Source organism: Cupressus sempervirens, chromosome 3 (genome assembly GCF_028749045.1).
Source record: "Cupressus sempervirens isolate cs-2001-9-10 chromosome 3, ASM2874904v1, whole genome shotgun sequence".
NCBI lineage: Eukaryota > Viridiplantae > Streptophyta > Pinopsida > Cupressales > Cupressaceae > Cupressus > Cupressus sempervirens.
Window position 1 is genome coordinate 995,932,405 of NC_143120.1, and position 21,520 is coordinate 995,953,924.

At 35.3% G+C, this 21,520-nt stretch overlaps 1 protein-coding gene across 2 annotated transcripts in view; it reads left to right on the plus strand.

Annotated features, from left to right (window-relative positions):
* The first annotated feature begins 11,843 nt into the window (after positions 1 to 11,843).
* LOC149570105 (SNARE-like superfamily protein) overlaps positions 11,844 to 21,520 on the plus strand; it is a 64,903-nt gene continuing 55,226 nt past the window's right edge. For both annotated transcript variants that reach the window (XM_089822757.1, XM_089822758.1), the window contains exon 1: positions 11,844 to 11,914. In XM_089822757.1, coding sequence (XP_089678883.1) covers positions 11,862 to 11,914 — 53 coding nt within the window. In that variant the 5' untranslated portion in view covers positions 11,844 to 11,861. The remainder of the gene's footprint in view (positions 11,915 to 21,520) is intronic.

Genomic DNA, 21,520 nt, shown 5'->3' on the forward strand with positions numbered 1-21,520 from the left:
TAACAGTGATATTGCCACTACAATCCAAACTATGGGAGGAGATACCTTTCCTAATGCTTATGACATAGCAATCAAATCAGAGAACATCCTAATACAAGGAGGTAAACTAGCTCTAAGGACTTCTATGCCTTTCTTTCTTGATGTTCCAAATCATCAATCAGTAATGGCTCCTCTTCCCACAACTTCTACATCACAATCCCTTGTCCCAGTCCCTCAAGCTTCCACATCCTCAAATGGGATAGATGAAATCAAAGAGATGATGCAATCTATGATGTAGAACACAGATAAAAGAGAAAAGAACCTAGAGAAAAGATTGTAAAATTATGGGAAGAAGATGGAGGACAGCTCCTCTATGATGCAAAAAATGAGCAATAAGGTGGTGACTTTAGAAAGACAAGCTCAAGGTAGTAAGCCCCATCAATTGCAATATCAAACTCCAAGTAGTGGTAGGCCTCCAAATCCTAATCATTGGAACAATTATTTTGATTAGAATAGGCAAGGTGGCCATGCTTCAACCTCAAATGTAAACCAAAGTAGGGCCATAGTCCCTCAAAACAATATGGCTCAAGATCAAGATTTTTGTCCCTCCTGTAACTACTCCTACACCTATTATATGTGTCAAAAGGCTAAATCTTTTATGGCTTTGACAGTCCAAGAACCTGTAGCAAAACCATCATACAAGGAGGACCAATTTAAAGATGCCTCATCTATGCAAGGATAGGGTGATTGCTCTTTTATGAATCATCAGATGGAGGAGCATTATAATGTAAACCAGGATTCCATTACTCATAACACTAGAAGCAAAAGGAGAGCTATGAAAGATGTTGTCCCTCCTCCCCCCAATCAAGCCTCAACTTAAAATGCAATATCTAATGAGAAAGCAACAAATAATCAATCAAGTACCTTTCAGCAGCAAAGGCAAAACCGTGGCAGAAAGGATGCAAGTGATCCTCAGGTTATTCCATCTCAACCTCATACAATTGCAGCTCCCAAAGCTTCTATCAAAGCACCTACTATGCCATTCAGTGTGGTAGAGAAAATGAAGAAGACAAATGTGAATATCTCCATGTGGGATGATGTTGCTACTATACCCATGCAAAAGAGGTTGTTGTAGCAAGAATTGGAAAGAATTGAACCAAAGGATCAGACACTCAGCATGGAAAGTGCCACAAGCCTAGTACAACTATCAAGGGAGGTAGAAACAAGAAAAAAGGTTAGACCTCCTCCATTCTATGTTTCTCTAATTATAGGGGGCAAGCTAGTCCATAATTGCATGATTGATTTAGGGGCTAGTAGTTCAGTGATGCCTAGGTGTGTTGCTGATGCTTTGGGAATGAAATATGAGCCCATTGTTAAGGATGTATTACAGTTAGATGGTAGTACTGTCAAGACTGTAGGGATCCTTAAGAATGTGGAGATGGCCTTACATGCATGCCCTGGTTGTACTGTAACCCAATATATCTCTGTTGCTGAGGTCAAGCCATATTTTGCCATCTGTCTATCAAGAGACTTCACTACCCAAATAGGTGGTTACATATCTTCTGATTGGTCATATATATTTTTTAGAACGAGATATGGAGCCAATCACATGTAGATCAGAAAACCCAGATGAATGACACAAGGAAGAGAAGATTCACTTATATATCATTCACAGGCCAAAAGAGATACAGTCATGTAGATTACAGATTTCTACAAAACACCGATGAGAGGCAAATAGTTCTTGCACTTTCACATTAATGGCTAAAAGAGATAAGGAAGAATGTCATACAGTTCAAAGGCAAAGGAAATTTACACATGAAATTGTAGAGCAATATCAGAGAAGTCAGAGAAAAGTCGACCAAAATAAAATCAACAAAAATTGCCTTTATAATTCAGGCATAACTGAGATGTCCTCTACTGAAATTACTCTACAACCACTGGAATTAAGCCCTTCAGAGAATAATCATGCAGTTCTGAAGAAAATTTGATGTAAGCATAGATCCAGATGCAATGATATCAGATCTTTGTTGAATCAGGGCCCTGAGAAGATAAAAACGGTGCCATTAAATAGTTTTGACTAGGTAGATGGATCAACTGGGGAGGGATAGAGTGTTTTCCCACGTTTACTGAGTTTAGCATTCATATAAGAGTGGTTGGCATTGATCACAAGGATCAGATCATGCAGAAAATCTTAAAATTCCCTTGCTTCTAGCCCGTGAATCAGCATGATCACCAGGTCAACCTAATTCTGGCACCAAGATGAACCACGTGGACCAATGATCTTCTTTTGTTTTGCCACCTCGCAAAGTCTCCCGCAATTGACCAAAACCTTCTTTACTAAATGTGCCACCTCCTCAAACTCTGACCCCAATATAACTGCTAGCCGCTAGCCCTAATTGCTCTGCCTTCATTGTTAATACCTTGGCCGAGCTCGTAAGGACACGTGTCCTTCAAGCACTTTCTCACAATGTTTAATCTCTATGCACTTCCATATTGCAGGCAAGCACTGATCGTTGATCTGTAGAAGATCAACGATCGGGAAAGATTCTTTGTATACTGCGCTTGCTCTTCAAAATTTTGGGCCCATGAAACACTCAGCACAACCTGGCACCATGTTGTAGCTTCATAACAACCTGACCCCACAAGGGCACGCGTCACTAGGGCACTTGCCCGCAATGTTTAAAATCCTCGTATCTCCATAATGCGAGCATGCATCAGCCATTGATCAGATCACATCAGATGGTGGAAGGTGGAACTGGGGACATGAGAGGTTGTGAGACAGGTGTCAGTAGGGCACATGCCTGCATTCCTTAATCTCCTTGCATCTTCATCTTGTGGGCATGCGCCAGTCGTTGATCTCGAGAAATCTAACGGTGCTCATAACACGTGCATTTTGAACCTCTTCTAATACCCACCATGATGTCATCCAGACACACATCATCGAAGCACTTCCTTGCACTGTCATAAGGTCTGACAAAGCTCAGAATGCAGGAAAGTAGACACCAATAGAATTGCCAACTCAACTAGCCACCTTATCCACCTTACGACCCACAAGAGAACATGGACCCACCTGCCACTTGTCGCTAAGGGGCTTCCCCGCAATGTTTAAAGGTCACTTGTTTTGATAATGTGGGGAAGCACCCACCATAGACTTGGACAAGATCTGACGGTGCAAAAAGTTGCAGGCCGACGGAAACAAAACTTAGGGAAATAAGAAATATCGCAAGGTTTTAATTGTTTTATTTTTTAATATTTCCATGGCATTAAAATAATAAAATAGTGGGAAGTAGCCATTGGGTGCTCTACATTTGAATTCAAATCTTTGGCGGGGCAAAAATAGGTAATAGTAACCTTTAACAAGGTTGGCTCCTAACATGACTCACTTCAGAAGAGTGAAAATTAGTAACTAGTTGCAATTGGTGGTTTTTCCCAAATTGGGTTTCCCCGTTAAATCTTGGTGTCAAATGTGTTCATGAGCTATTTCTCTTATATGTTTGCCACTAAGTTAAAGTAATATTAATCATAGATAACATCTTAAGATTTTCATGTTAGGTGTTTGCCGAGAAATTTTAGTATTTACCGAGTCACAACATTTTTCTATGTGTTTGTCGAGCATCAACAGAGTTCAATTTTCAGAGTTTTTTTTGTACTGACATCTAAGGGATCTAGGATTTACTTTGGTGGTAACTGATTCACCCCTCCCCTCTTAGTTAATCCTCTTATATTTTTGACATTAAGTTATGCAAACATGTCTTTTAACCCATTTGCATGTAAAATATGCAAAGGCTCCTAGAGAATGTGTTTTGAACTAAAGGCATGCAAATAATTTTAACTTAAAATATGTGATGGACCTCTTAAAGTGAGATTATGCATATTCAAAGTTTTAAAATGTGCAATCACCTCCAGAGAGTGTGTTTTTGACTAAAAAAGCTTATGCATTTGCAAGTTTGTAAAAATATGCAATGCTCTTTCAAGAGTGCATTTCACATCTTGAGGACATATATCATATTTTAAAAATATGTCAACACCCTCCAAGAGTGCATTTTACATGATAAGTCCTATTGCATATTTTAAAACATGTAATAGCAGTAGAAGAGTGCATTTTTGACCAAAAGGAATATTTTTTAAACATGCAAACACCTTCCAAGAGTGTGTTTGGCATGAAAAAGGCACAAAACATATAATTTAAAACATTTAATGCCTCTCCAAGAATGTGTTTGGACTCCCAATCCATGAATTTTCATATTGAGTCCACCTTTTGCTTCCAAGAGAGAAAAAAATTCCATGTTTGTGCTCTTGAAGAACATGTTTTTGATGATTTTGGCCAGATTTGTCCCTGAAATGTCTTCAAATCTCTTCCTCTAGAGACATATTTGCATTTTCATGCATTCTCATGCCTTACATGTCAATTTCCATACAAAAATGGTTCATTTCATGCTCTTTTGGAGCCACATTTTGGCCAAAAATGCCTAATTTGGGCATTTTAGATCACGTTTTTGCTTGTAATAGAGGCATTTTTACATACCAAAGCATATCATTTCTATTTTAGATCAAGTTTTTTAATCTTCAATGGCAAAAATGATTCATGTAAAGGCAAATTAACACCACATTTTTGTCAAAAAAATGGAGTTTTCTTGGAGTTTGGGGTAAAAATGTGGCATGCACAACTGATTTTTAATCACATTTTGGCATCCTCATGCCAAATTAGACCATTCATTGTACATTAATGATCATCACTTGCAAGATTGAAGAAGTCAATATTATTGTTTGATAATCTGGATTTTGAGGAGAATTGTTCTTCAAAATCTATAAATCTTGCTATTTTGGCTCATTGATCTTCAAGTATGTGGACATTTTCAATCTTGTTCATTAAGTTGTACTTTTCTTGCTATTCCATTTCATATTTTAGTTTGATGTTGCACACGCACGCGCGCGCGCGCGCGCGCACACACACACACACACACACACGGTGTATTTTTCCTTTAAATATGATGAAAACTCTCATTTTCATACTTTTAGATTTTCTCCAAACTCCAAATTTGAATCTGTGCTTTAAAGTAACTTGCCTCTTGTCATGTTTAAGTCTAAAACCAAAGGTACATGTTTCTTTTTGTTGTTTGTTTTCTTTCTTTCTCATTTTTCTTGATTTGGAAGAAATTGCAAGTTCTTTCCCAACGACTTGAGCATGTTTCACTTCACTCCACTTTCCACCGTCTTGTGCAAGTGTATCATTTCATTCTTTATCTGCCATTACATGCCAAGGTACATTGCATCCATTCCTTTCATATGTAATAACATTCCAAGAGCAATTACATGTAATTCCACTCTCCATCTCATAGCACACCGCATCTCATTCTCCACATGTGATTACATGTAATCTCACCCCCCATTTGCATTTACATGCAATCTCATCCATCGTTCCCACTTACACACATTTTCATTCTCCAAACCCAATCACATGTCATATTTACATGTAATCCACTTTACATGTAATGACATCTTGAGAACCCATTTTTTACTAAAGGTCACTCTTTTAAATTAAAAAATCATAATTTGCATGCATTCCCATGTTTCCAACATTTACTCCTCAAACCATCGCATAAGGAATCATCCTTTACACATGTTTCCATCCTCCCAAGCTGTATTTCAACCTTGCATATGTGTGGCATCTCCTTTCAAGATCATTACACTAGATCTTTGAAGTATTTAATCCACACTCCAAGCCTTTGTTGTTGTTCAAAAATCAATATTTTTATGGAATGAATACCCTTTGATGATATGTTTACATTTTGGAATTTTCATGTTGTAACACAAGAAATGTCCTCATCTATAAAGTCTAAAGGAAAGATGATATACCAATTCGACAAAGAGTTTGTTCATGATACTACATCTCAGGTTTCATCACCTCTTGATAATGTTTTTGATACAAAGATCAAGTACATTGACATGGTTGATTTCTCGCAAAGGGTTAAATCTACTTCAACTCATAAAATGAGGTGCACCAAGAAGAGTAATATTCATTTGGTATAGACTTTCCCCATGGCTGCCTTGGAATCATAATTCATTTTGGGTTGTGCACAAAATTTCAGTTCAAAAACTAAGATAATAAAGAATGCAGATGGAAAGGTCATCATTAGCCTTGATCTAGAGGTTATTGAACAAATCTTTAAAGTTCCTCAAAATGCAAATTGTGTAGACTTGTCTAAAGATATGTCTTTAGACTTGTGGAATGAAAAGAGGGTGGATTATCAGCAGCATGTAAGTGCATATTGGTTAAAGGTCAGAAGAGCAATTTTTCAAGATGGTCTAAAACCATTCATAGGTCAAACTTCAATTTAGAATGTAAAGACTTGACAACTTTTCTTAGCAAGATGTGCGGTCTCAAAGATTCTAGTGACTTTGAGCTTTGGATGTATAAATTCATTCTCCAAATCCTTGCTAGTGAAGAACCTATCTATTGGGGAGAACTTATTACTATTGCTATTTGAGAGAAGTTTCTTAAAGTAGGAACCTCAACACCATTCTACATGAATTCCCACCTAGTTTACATAGTTGCATCCATGTGATCTTTCTAAGGTCTCTCCACTAAAGGGGACTAATTAAAAGTTCCTATATGGGACTACTATGATGAAATCACCTTGTCACACAACAAATATCATAATAGGAGAGTCCAAGATATATATTTTTGGATATTTTCAATGTTTGTTTGACAAACAATTGGTAATCAAGCGAGTGTCAGATGAAGCTTAGAACAAGGTTAAGCATTTTAGTGCTATATTTCTACAATTTCCATCTTTCACTTATTTTAGAGCTAGCTATTTCAAAGGAGAGCCATATACTCTGGCAATATATGGTATAGATAAGATCATACTAATGGAACTATCCAGAGATCTGATGGAAGTATAGTCTTATCAAAATTCTTTATATAGGCCAGGTTTTGGTCTCACTACAACCAAACCCTTGGTAATTGGTCAATATATGATCAATTTAGTTTACAAGGAAAAGAATATGGAGGTAGAACTTCAACTTATCACATTAAAAAGGTTCAATGCTACGTTTGATTTTGATTAGGTAAAGGGATGCACTCAATGATTAAGAGGGTATTCACTCGTGTTTATCGCATGGAGGATATATGGATTGACCTACACACAAAACTAGATATTATGAGAAAGGATTACTATAGGCTCACTCTATAACAGATCATTGATCTTAACATGCTTGAAAATCCATCTAATCTTTAGATTGATGATGATAGTAATATTCTTGATCTAGAATAGCATCGTGTTGGTTTTGATAAGCATGTCATTTTCCTATACAATGGCAATAGAAAGAAGGTATATCTATTTTTGATAGATTTTAATCCACCTTATAAATACTAACAAGTGGTTGAGGATCAAAGGTCTTAAAAGAGTGAATCCCAAAATTGGGTTTGATTGTGGAAGTTTTGGACCACCTAGGAGGAAATCTCAACTAGAAATCTTAAGCAAAGATAGTGCATCATCCTATGATGTAACAAAATCTCTTGAGTTTAAGATGAAAGGTGGAAAGAGATCTACGTAATCTTAAGAACCCTCACAAGCACCTATGTATGCTCAAGAATCTAACAAGGAGGAAGATGGAGAAGAAATTGCATTTGAAGAAGAATCTGATGAAGAGGAAGAAGAAGAAGTTATGATCATATCTCCTCCACGACCAATAAATCAACAAGTTCCATTCATTTAGGAAACATCTTTTCTTAGTGTTAGAGATGATGGAATGGATTCATTCTCCACTATTTTCACATCTACTATTCCTATCTCAGAGGTGAATACATTGGTGCTTTCCATCTCCTTAGTAGCTGCTCCTATTCTCATAGTTGAGAAGTGTGAGAACTTGAGAAATATGTTTGATGATTTCCCAACATTCACTGAAGGTCAATTTTCCCAACTTGATGCTTCAATTGTTGGTTTTGAAGCATTCATGATAGAGTCTTCTCTACAAACACCTCATGATACAACAATAGGAATTGAAGCCTGCACAGTTACTACATAAATACAATTAGGATCAATGTCTATGGTTGTCAGTGCTCCTAAATCAACTGATGATGGTTTTAGTTTATCTACTTGGTTGGACAAAATTACTATGAAGAGAAGAAAACCAAGTCTAAATCTTTGAAAGATAAGATTGTTTCAAGGATTGTACTTGATTTTGATAAAAGTAAATTTGTGGAGGTTGTTAAACTATTGGTGGAAAAACCAAAGAACTTAACTGTTCAAATTACAAGTTCACCAAAATCGAACTTGGTAAGCAATCATAGTTGAATTGTCTACAAGATGCTCATGATGCACTTGCTACTGTATCAAAGAGCAATCACAAGTTGTGGGAGAAAAAAAAACCAACTTAAGCAGGAAGTTGCCCGCCTCAGTGAGGTTATTCAACATTAGTCTTCATGACATACAACTACTACATCTCAGACACCTCAAGAGAAACAAATCATGGAAGTAGCAAAAACTTGATTTGGAGAAGTTGTCTCTAAAGGTGTTCAAACCATCATAGATGCAATCAAAATTCTTGAACATATCAAAGAGATTGAAGAATTGTTGTATGACTTGATTGCATCCTTCAGTTAGGAAGCTAATGCCTTGAAAGAAATTCTGAGTGATTGGGATGAGATTACCAAATCTAATTTGGATACCATGGTTAGATGTGATATTGTTCCATCTTGTGAAATGTTCTACAAATGTCATGAACCCATGGGCTATAAAGAAGAAACATTAAGAAAACTTGTAACAAAGTTGTAGGCAATCTTAGGAGATTGTCAAGAAATAGAAATTGCGATCACGTGTGACTTGGAACAAATGGGATGTCAAGTTATTGATGAACATGATAATTTAATTGCATTTGTGGAAATGACTTCAAAATATATAGTCAAAGTTAATGCTGATTTAGATTTTGAAGATTTTAGTTCTCATACAATGAATAAGTTTGCTTTGTACAAATCTTTAGCAAAGCAGTTATAGGATTCTGTCATGACAAATTGCAAAGTTATGAAATTAGCGTATGCTGATGGTGTGAGAATAAAAGCTATATCAAAGAGGATGGAGATTTCAGATATTCCTATAGTGCGTGATGTTATCATCAAGTTCATGGAACTTAAAAAAAATCCTTAGGATTGTTTCTCTACTTTTTCATCTTCTTTCTTCTATATTTCATGTTTGTAGATTGAAGAGGATGTATCACATGAAAATGTGTAGTTACATGTAATACAATTTACATATGTAATGACATGTAATCCAATAATTTCTCTTGTTAGTTAGAGTGGGTCAAAGATGGTTGAGTTACTCCCATTTTTTCCTCCTTTTTTTTCTCTCAACTCCTTTGCCTATATAAAGGAGTACCCCCTCATTGTAAAAATAATCTTTTATCATATGCAAGAGAGCTCTGGAGAAATTGTACAAGAATAACTTTTATTGTGTAGTGCTATTTAAAAAACAAGTGAATACAAATAAATAATTGAAGTTGAACTTTGATTGAGTGCAATCGTTACTTGTGCAAGTTGGAAGCTTCGACTGTGATTTGCATTTTATTATTATCTTTGATTCATGTGTTTTTGCATTCTTGATAATTGAGTATAAAGAAATAGGAAGCAATCAAAACCGAAGCTTTGACTAGGAGCGGTTGTGGAGATATATAGACTAGAAGCTTTCACTGTAGCTTGTCTTTCTTAATTCACAAAATAGTTAGAATTCTTTACTTCTAGAAGTCTTTGTGCTCCAATCATAAAGGTTATTCTTATAACATAAATTAAGATCATACTTAAAGACAAGCTGGTACACTTTTAGCTAGCCTTTGAGTTAGTGTTAGTTTATCGGTATCACCATTTACAACTCAAGATAGAAGTGTAGTTCAAGGTTTCATCTTGCCCATTACTCACTCCACGGGTATGGATTCTTTTCTGAAAGCTAAGAGGAAAGAATATTAGTGATACCCTTTCAAATCTCTCAACTTCTTTCTCACCTTGAGTTGATCCAAGGAATAATGAGAAGGGGGAGCCTTCCCTTTAAGGTAGGAAAGACTCAGTCTCACATGCTATGTTTGGTTACCTATTTTGTGACTTGATTTTACCTAAAACTGTCAGTTGCAAAATATCCATCCAATAACTCCCTTAACTCCAAATTGTCAAAAATTAATGGTTTAGGCTCATAGACCCAAAAGTTTCTCAATTGCAACTTTGAGCAATGATCACCAAATTTGATTTTCTAAGGTTCAAACTGACCAATTTTGTTACCTAGGAGTCTTATCACATTCCAACACTCTTATTTACATCAATTCACAATAAAATTGTGAAGGTGCTCCCATACCACATGTAGAACTGAAATGTTATTAATGAAATGATGTTTTTGTATGACATTTGAAATTGAAATACTTGAAGATAGAAAAATCACAACACAAAACAAAACCATTGAACATTTTAGTAACATAGTACATAGCCAATAGTAACATTCAAAAATCAAAATTCAAATAGAAAGTGAAGTACTTATCTTAGCTATGATGTGGTTGTAGAATGACAGAGGTGGGGTACTTGGGTACTTTATGAGCTTGGTGTGGGGATGGTACCTCAGTTTTTTTTTTTTTTTTGTGGGGGGTGCAAGTCCTCGAGTTTCACTAATTCTTGGAGCTTGAATTGTTATTGCAGTCATGACCACTATAGTTGATATTGTTGTTATCAAGAGACCTTGCCACGAATTCAAGAAACATACTTTCAAATCAACTAAGGTCGATCTGATGGGTGGCCTATCTACTGTTCCCTATGTTGTCATGCATGTAGAAGACATAAGAGCTTATATACATTGCAAGATTGAAAACCCAGGTGCTACTACTATTTTGATTAATATAAGGATTTGAGTGATGATAACCTAGCATTGAAGGATGGTATAAGGTATTGGATGGACTTAGAATCTCAGCACGATTTTCTTATGCTCATATGAAAAGATGAAGAGAAAAGCAACTTGCAAAAAGGAAAGCAGAGGAAGACAAACTCAAATCTTTGGAAACAAAATAATCGTATGCAATTTATATAGTATCGAAGATAACTTCTCTATAGCATATTTTTAGTTTAGACCATGAAATTTCTCATTCATTATGAATTTCACATGTACATTTCAATGAATATGACAACCATCATAATTTATAAAACATAATTCAAATTAATTTTTTTTTTTAAATTTAACATTTACATGTCGTGTTGTAGATGCTACAGGGTTAGATATCTTCATACTTCTATCTAAAAGACCAACATCAGTCTTGAGGCACCTATCTATTCTCAATAACTATTTATTGACATAGGCACCTTGAGACTCACATCTCTCGACATCTTTTAGATAGTTGTATAAAGATATCTAAGCTAGTTTTTTTTTAACTTCCAAATAAAACATAATATATATAACTTATAATAAATTGTGATCAAATGATTTAATTACTCAACAAGACTTGGGACAAATTAAATGTATTATTATATTCTTAATAATGCTCAAGTATAAAACAGTGACAAGTGCGGAGGAAGAAATTTGCACCTACTTGGCTCAACCCTTACACAAAGATAATTTTTCTGAATGAAAAAGTTGAATGTATCAGCTGTATTTAATTTTTATTATTTTCAAATTAAAAATATCAAGAAAATTACCTGTAACCAATAAAGAATTAGAAATTAATCAATAAAAAAATAAAATAAAAAAATATGTCTCTAAATTTTATAAATTAAGATTTTTTTTAAAGAATTAATAAATCCCTGTCTAAGACTAAACATGTCGCAGGTGCATAAGAACATAATTGCCAAATCCTTAGTCCGAAGCTTTTAAATACTACTCCAGTCAAATTCATTCCTCGCAAAAGAATAACACAAAATGTTGCTAGCGGTACTCTTTTCTAATGCGGAGGGAAACATCCTTCTCGAACGGTAAGATCTATGTTTGAGCCTTGCTACCAGTAATCTTCAGAAGTTTTTATTTGAGAGTTTATGGGAATGTTAACCCGTTCTGTGGGTTACAATAAGAATTATGATCTGTTTCCTATTCCCATATCGATAACAGGTTTGGGTTTGTTTATATCAGTTTTCATGATCTAATTTGAATATTTATCGATGGATCTCCCGAACATATGTTTTCATAGGGTAACAAATTTTGCTGATGAAATAATTAGCGTATTTGATATTTTACCTCTTACAGTCTACTCCGTATTTGATGTACATATTGTTTGTAAAGGTAGAGTAACAAAAGCCCGACCAATCTTGCTCCGTTTCCTATTTTTCTAAGAAGGGGATTTAAATGAAAATCTAGATCTTAGTTTCACAGTCAGTGTGAAATAGCCGATAAGCTTGCTGATTTACTCATGCTTTGGAAATAAAATTAGAATAAATAATACGCACTCAAATTACTATTTTACTTGCATCCTTATTTGATTCAAGTGTACAAATACTACATGGAACTTTTCCATTAGCAAAATATTCATCTTATCTGCAATGATAATCCAAAAAATAATGGAAGAAGACAAGAATTCTGCATTGTGCTTAGAATTTAGCGACTTCCTATTAGTAACGTTAATTGTGATATTGGTATCAGGATTTAACTGTGTAGTTTTTGAGTCAAACTCATTGACCCATATTTCATGAGTAGTGATTCAACATGAATCCATCTCTCATGAGAATAAATGGAACACTTAGCACTCATTGGATCTAGGTGATGCTCATAGAAGTGAAGCACCAGGACTTCCCAAGAGGTCACCCATCGTAGTGCTACTCCAGCTCAAGCGCGCTTAACTACGGAGTTTCCTCCATGGTTAAACCCACTCTACTTGCAACCCTATTTGCAAAACCTTCACCAAGTTTTGTGCCTTATGAACCATTCATGAGAAAGCCCCTTAAGCTCATCGATTGATAAGTAGGAGATAATTTCCATAGCAAGTCAAATTGTGATTGCTATCAGGATTTAATTGTGTAGTTTTTGAGTCAAACTCATTGACCCATATTTCATGAGTAGTGATTCAACACGAATCCATCTTTCATGAAAATAAATGGAACACTTAGCACTCATTGGATCTAGGTGATGCTTACAGAGGTGAAGCACCGAGACTTCCCAGGAGGTCACCCATTGTAGTACTACTCTAGCTCGAGCGCGCTTAATTACGGAGTTTTCTCCATGGTCAAACCCACTCTGCTTGTAACCTCATTTGCAAAACCTTCACCAAGTGTTGTGCCTTATGAACCATTCATTAGAAAGCCCCTTAAGCTCATCGATTGATAAGTAGGTGATAATTTCCACAACAAGTCAAATTGTGATTGCTATCAAGATTTAACTGTTTAGTTTTTGAGTCAAACTCATTGACCCATATTTCATGAGTAGTGATTCAACATGAATCCATCTCTCATGAGAATAAATGGAACACTTAGCACTCATTGGATCTAGGTGATGCTCACAGAGGTGAAGTATCGGGACTTCGTGGGAGGTCACCCATCCAAGTAATACTCCAGCTTGAGTGCGCTTAATTGCGGAGATTCCTCCATGATTAAACCCACTCTACTTGCAACCCCATTTGCAAAACCTTCAGTAAGTGTTGTGCTTTATGAACCATTCATTAGAAAGCCCCTTAAGCTTATTGATTGATAAGTAGGAGATAATTTCCACAAGAAGTCACATTGTGATTGTTATCAGGATTTAATTGTGTAATTTTTGAGTCAAATTCATTGACCCATATTTCATGAGTAGTGATTCAACACAAATCCATCTCTCATGAGAGTAAATGGAACACTTAGCACTCATTGGATCTAGGTGATGCTCATAGAGGTGAAGCACTGGGACTTCCCAAGAGGTCACACATTGCAGTACTAGTCCAGCTTGAGCGTGCTTAACTACGAAGTTTCCTCCATGGTTAAACCCACTCTATTTGTGAAACCACCACCAAGTGTTGTGTCTTATGAACCGTTCATTAGAAAGCCCCTTAAGCTCATCGATTGATAGGTAGGAGATAATTTCCACAACAAGTCAAATTGTGATTGCTATCAGGATTTAATTGCTATTCCAGCACCTTCATATCATCAACTGAGTTTATTTAACATTGGAAATCTTTTAATTACTATTCTTTTTGTTCGATGACCCAGGAAGCTTTTGTGATTGTTTATTCTCTAAGGCCAATCAAGGCCATTTTGCCCATTCAGTTGAAATAAAAATGAAATTTGGATCACTTTTGGAGACTTTGGATGGTGTTATACTGAAGATTTCTAATAAGTTTAGTGACAATCAACTTGTACCAGCGAATTTCCATTTGAAATTCTTTTAAGATTATTTGGAGCTTTTCAAAAGCAATATTATTTCTCGCAAATTGAGATTTTTTGTACATTATTTTAACTTCATTTTATTTTGGATTTACTGGTTGTGCCAAGTAGCCCTTGGATTGCAAGGCATATTGGACACCATCAAGTTCTGCAGGCATGTTGGAGATCTATAATTAAGTTTGCGTTAATATGATTTTAGTTTGAGCCTCGCTACTATTAAGGTTTTAACACATAATTATAATTTTTCAATAGATATAAGCTAGTAGTTGCCTGCCCTTAATTAGAATTTATCATGCATTCCAATTTCCATTCAGAGGATAAGTTTAATTGTGTGCTTTCTTATATAAAATTCTTAACCAGAATGTGACAACAGATATATTTTGTAATCAAGCTTGAAGTTTAAAATATACTGCACATTTCAGGAAAAACGAAAACCATCTTACCACAATATGATATTGAAATTGGCTCAATGACATTATATGCTACTGCAGATCTTCACAATCAACCATCTGAGTTAGCATTCTTGTCAATATTAAATATTCTTGTGAAACAACTTTGAGCAGGTTTTGGGTTAGTGGCTTGATAAGGTAACTTCAATATATGATTTGTTGTAAATGTACTGGTAACCTTATATCGGATGTGATGTTTCTTATTTCTAATTTAATGAATTCTGGTTCGAACTATGGTTAGCAGACAATAATCAGTCACAATAGATATGGATCTGATAACTATTCAATTGATATAGATAGATCTTACTGCGATTTTTCCTTGATGTCCGACCTGATGTTGTAGTGCACAGGGAGAACGATTTATTGATTTCGATGATTTATTCTTAAGATCGATTGGCATATAAACATCCATTGGGAGGCATACAGAGGGAACAGTCATGTCTATTCAATGTATGTGTCTGTTTGAAGAGACACCAAGATGCGACTAATTTGTCAAACAAACTCTATGGTAATCGGGTCAAATTATACATTAACTGATTGCAAATAAACTAATAATTATTGGTTATCTTATATTGTAATAAGGCCTCCAATCATACTGAAGAGGATCATTAACTCGATCCTATATATAGTCTCCATTTAATCAATCTATATTGAAGCACATAAATCGATTATGATCAGAATTATACAGTCCGATCTAAGAGAAGATTATGACTTCATTGCTTGAATTTCTTACTTAGATTGGTCTGACCGAAGCTACTATAATTTAATGTTTGTTCCTTTCGTTAGGGTTGATTTCTCTTTAAAATTTACACCATCTTCTTTCTTGCACAAATAATTCGATAGTTATACCAAGCTTAATCTTTTCTTGTGTTTATCTCTATCTCAGTTACTTTATTCTAGAATAAACAATAAGTAATATATTATAAAGCCAAATATAATTACATAAACTAATCAGTTTCTAACTTATTGGTTATCTTATTGGTTATCTTATATTGTAATAAGGCCTCCAATCATACTGAAGAGGATCATTAACTCGATCCTATACATAGTCCCCATTTAATCAATCTATATTGAAGCACATAAATCGATTATGATCAGAATTGTACAGTCGGATCTAAGAGAAGAGTATGACTTCATTGCTTGAATTTCTTACTTAGATTGGTCTGACCGAAGCTACTATAATTTAGCGTTTGTTCCTTTTGTTAGGGTTGATTTCTCTTTAAAACTTACACCATCTTCTTTCTTGCACAAACAATTCGATAGTGATACCAAGCTTAATCTTTTCTTGTGTTTTTCTCTATCTCGGCTACTTTTTTCTAGAATAAGCAATAAGTAATATATTATAAAGCCAAATATAATTACATAAACTAATCAGTTTTCTAACTTGCAGTAGCATATATAAGTGTAATCTTCTAAATATAAGAGGTAGCCCACAACAAGGCACTGCCCATCCTACTCCAACCCATACCAATATTACCACCCTTTCTTAAGGTAACAGTGCAATTAACTTTAAAACTACTAGAAAATCAAAGACCTCTCAAGGAGTGGTCTCAAGTTCTCAATCAGCAGGAAGATAACAGTGAAAAAGGTATGACAACAATAGTCAGCAGGGGCATGCCCCTCCAAAACTGCCTAACAAATTCCAAGTTGTAAGAGTGACCATTAATTTTAATTATGAATAATACCAGTAGGATGGCGGGCTGGTGCTGTAGCTAACGAATGGCCTACCTCGTTTACCGAATGTGCCATTAAAGGTTTGGAGAAGAGATGTTGAGGGAAATTGTCAGTAGTCTCCCCACCATGCAGTTCCCCGCTTAGCATTTAACAGAAGCAATTAGGGAACAGTGCCACTGAGAGGAAAGACAAACTTTTATTTCATTCAAATATCAGTCCTGAATAAACTTATGTGGAGCGTGAAATATTTTAATGCTTCCCTGCCCTTTCTCACATCCGAGTTATGCAGAGCAATGAGATTGTCACTTTGTCCTGCTGAGAAGCCTTGGGATACTTATTGGCTGTAATGTCAGAGATAATTTTTGAAGTCATGACAACAAAGTAACGTCACTACTGCGGGCTCATCTATAGATGGGTTCTTAATCAGATCGTTAATTTGTTGCTGCTGTACAGCAGCAATGTGTTTCAGGTCCAAGAGTTCCTTGTGGATTCTGTCATATCCCTTGTGGTGCGAACTGGAATTGCTTCCTCATATGGGCTACTTGGGGCTATACTGAAGATCTATGGAAATGATTGGGTCAAACTTATAAATAGGGGATGGAGATGAATGAGATTTAATGCACGACACCTCATCAAATGTCAAAGATAAACATTAGATACTTGTTCATTAATCTATGTTCATGATTGTAAAGAAAATCATACATTGAATTACTAAATTGCAAAATGAAATTTCAAAACATAGACCAGTTTATCAAACAATAAAGTTTGAATTAATAATGATAAACAAAATTGAAAATCATAATGACAAGTGTATAATAGTTTATCAATGATGATAGTATCAATGCCCTTCAAGGGTGAAATGTGTCATCAAAAAATGAGGGATGAATGACTTCATCCCTAGCTGCAACTATATCTAAATCCTCATCATTGGAACCCAAACCGGTTCCAGTAGCCCCAAATGCTGCTATATCATCCTCCTCCTCAATATCTAGCAAGGTAATCCTAGCTAGATCCTGGATGGTCATATCCAAGTCAGCAGACTCAGGTAATACATCCCACAACTTCTTTGGCTCCTTCTTGTATTTAGGATCGTTGCGTGATAGGTTGGGCCAAATGTTGTGAATATATACCAAGTCCTATGAAACTGTGATTACGTTAGATTAATTGATGTGCAATATCTGCATTGAAGTTGTAGCCAGTATTTTTGTGCAAATATTTCAATGGTTTATATAGTTTGAAGTCATAACCAAGGTTGTCTCTCTAGGCTGCGAGATTTTCTACTACTGAGCTCTTTCTTGGAACTCCAATTCCGCTTAGTGTTAGAAGAGTTCACAATCTAGAGAAACAACCAACAAAATTTAAAAAAATTAGAAATTGAAATACAATTGGAATTTAAGAGTGCTAACTCTACAAGCTAAGTGGCCATAAAAAAAGGAAAAAAAAAAAAAAAAAACTTAAAACTTACTTGTGATAGGATCTTAATGAGAAGAGGCTAGAGGTACATATAATCTTGCCAATGTAGGTACCACCATCTAATGGCATCCATTCTACTTTGGTTGTTGATTGCATCAGGGTTTGTATTTTTTCTTGAGATAAACTCTGCAGACTCTCTCCTAAGATTTGACGGCACCTCAAGATCGCTAAATGAGCTTTCTCAATGCCTTCATATACCTACTAGCGACCTCAAGATCTCTGTATGATAGCATTCTACCAAGAATAGCAAGTATCTCACTACTATAATACCTGGGAGAAAGTGCATATGCTAGGAGGTGTAAAGGTGTAGTCATCTTGTTCTAGCGATGAAGAACAATTGACTCCAACTTTTTGTACAAGGTGTCCTTAGGATCATACTCTCTCCTATGAATGACTTGGGATGTCAAATGATGTTCATGTAAGTTTTCTTGATGCAGTGTTAATTAAAATTAAAAATCAAATATCTCAATTAACAATTATAAAGTATTGTATAAAAATTTAAACTTACTGTTTTAACTCTCTCTAGCATGGAGTCCAAGGCATCATAGATGTCCCCCAAACAAGGGTCATTAGTGTCGGCAAACCGAAGCATAGACATGATGGGCTCGATGAATTCTAATACAAAATCCACTCGAGCCCACCAATCATCATCCAAGATCATTGCCTTTACCTTTTGAGCCCTTGTTATACTCGATCGTTCTATACACTCCATTGGTTGCTAATAACCATCCAGGACAATGCATCTTTCACCCTCACAAGTCCTCTAAAGACGATTGTTTGTGAAGCAAACTGATTTTCAGCAACCTATTACCATGTTAATCGTAAGTTAATAACACAATTCAAATATGTAAACAACACATAGAACATTTTATTTAATTATATAAAGTATGAAACAAAATGATAAATGAAACTAAATAAAGTTTAAAGTATTTAATTATATAAAGTATGAAACAAAATGATAAATGAAACTAAATAAAGTTTAAAGTTTATCTTCAATAATTCCAAGTGGGAGGAAGTTCTGAAAATTGCTTGTGACATATGATGGTTTGTCACAAACATTTGGATCTCCTTAGCCTCCTCATATACTTTTTTGACTCATTCAATTTTAGTACCAATTGCTTTCATAACCAAATTCAAGGAGTGGATGGTACATGGTGTCCAAAAGATTTGATCATATTGTGCTTCTATCAAAGCACCCACAACCTTACAAACTTTAGCATTGTTTGTTACTGCTTGGACAACATTGTCAACTCCCACAGACTCTATGGATTCAAGAAGAATCTAGGTAATAAAATTTGCATCCTTTACCTCCCCTTCATGATCAACCGCCTTAAAAAATATTGCCCTCTTGGTGGAGACAACAATTGCATTTATCAATGAATGGTTTTTGCAGTCTTTCCATCCATCAGAGATAATAGTCACCCTTGTTTGGGTTCAAGAATCTCTTATTGGTTTGAGGAGGTTGTCTAAATTCTTTCTCTCACTATGCAATAAGATGGTTATCACCTTTTCATATCCAAAACTTTAGTAACCACAAGGTGCATCATTTATTGCTTCCACCATCTCTCTCCAATAAGGTGATATCACTAGATTGAATGAAGGACCATTCACAAAGAGGCAATGCCCAAACTTTACCTCAACAATTTCTCTTAACTCATTTTGAAATGCCCTATCTGATGGGCCTCTCTTGCGGGTGGTGGTTTGGAGTGTTTCTACTTCATCCGTAGAGGGGATAGCTAAGGAAGGATGATTTCTAATGGTTGTTTGAGAGGTTGGTGTTGGTGGTTTGTGCTTTGATTTTTCTTGTTTCCCCCTTGACACGAAGCTATCAACATCTTGTTGTTTTTTTAACATGGCTGCTATTTGAGTAACTGACAACCCCTTCTTATTTGTTTTTGAGCCCTTACACATATTGATCCCTTTATCCCCATGACCAATTAAATGCTGTTTAACTTGGTAATAGGAGCTTCTATATTGGGTTTTCTAAAAATTACATTTCCATATATACCCCCCGGACATTGTTCAATTCTTGCTGTATATTTCCACAGAGGAGAACTTTTATCATTTTAAAATAAATGCAGACACTTGACGGTCTATCATCATGCTCCACATAAAGCATCTATTATAGTTAATAAAAGGTTCACAAGGAAAGGATCTAAAAATAAGATTCCTCGTTGTAGGAAATTTCGTTATTACACTCCTTCCAAATGTGCCAAACCACCATGGATGGGGTTGTGTACCTTATAGCTGCCAAAAAACATTTCCACATGGCCTTGGCCAGTCATTTACCATCTCAACATTGTCTTTCTAATGCATGCCATCCCAACCTATTTTTGTGCGGGTCAATCCCAATGTTGGGAAGTGAGAGGGCAGCTAATAAACAAATGACTTTCTAATTCCTTGCTCTCTTTGCAAAGCATACATCTGCTGGGCCCTAGATTCCAATACTATGTAGTCAACTTGTCAAAAGCCTCTTGTGTAATGTTTTCCATAAAAAAGGTCCCAAATTTAGGAAAAACAACACAGTGCCAACAAGCATAGGCAAGTCACCTTAGATCCTTCTGCTGCTCCTATTTGATCAAATATCTTAGTCTAGAAGAATACATGCCCGATTTTGAGCCACTTAAGAAGATCATGCCATCCTCATTAGCATTATTGTTCTTTTTTCGAATTCTAATCATAGAGCAATTCCGTTGTCTAGGGGGACAGGGAAGGGCAATATGCGAATGTTTTTAATCTAATGTAGTTTGACACTCTTGATCTCATGGTAAGTTTCAGAGCATCCTTCCATGCAACAAGCCCATCTTAAGAGTCCTCCTAGAAATCTGTTATCTTGCCATTATTGGCTTTCCATGAAAGGTGATTGGTGAATTATGGGTCTTCTTTTCTAAATGAACTTCTAGGCCACTTAACCTCCACTTGAGTTTTCTATAGTGAGAATTTTGTTGGGGTTGTTATTGTCCTAGCATTTGTTTTGGAGGATTTTGCACCAAAGCCTACTTGGAGCTTTGTACATTTTCAAAGTCAGTTTGGTCCCTAGAGCCAAATTTTGAATTTTTCATTTCCTCAAATTTGCACCACCAACCTCCTTTTTGCTGGCATTTTATTTCCCATTGTATCAGTTGGAGGATTTGTAATTTTATATATATATATATATATATATATATATATATATATATATATATATATATATATATATATATATATATATATATATATATATACATATATATTAAAAAATGAAAATTAGTAAATACTCATAGTTTCCATTGAATGACATAAGATACCTGAATTATAAAATACTCATAGTTTCCTTCATTTTATATCGTTATTTGATGATCTACTTGTTTTGGGGATCAAAGTTATTAAAACCATGATTACATTAGATTAATTAGCATGCAATATCTGTGTAGACGTTGTAGCCAATATTTCTATGCAAATATTTCAAAGGTTTATATAGTTTGAGGTCATAAACAAGCTTTAAAATCTCGCCTGACTATAGCCTAAGGAAATATTATTAGCAGCTCGATTGTTTTGATTAAGTAAAAATAGGTTTTAAAGGACCCAAAACCTTTACAAGAAACAAAAGTCTAGAGATAAACCAGAGATGTAAACATTAGAGAAAAGTAGCACAGGACAA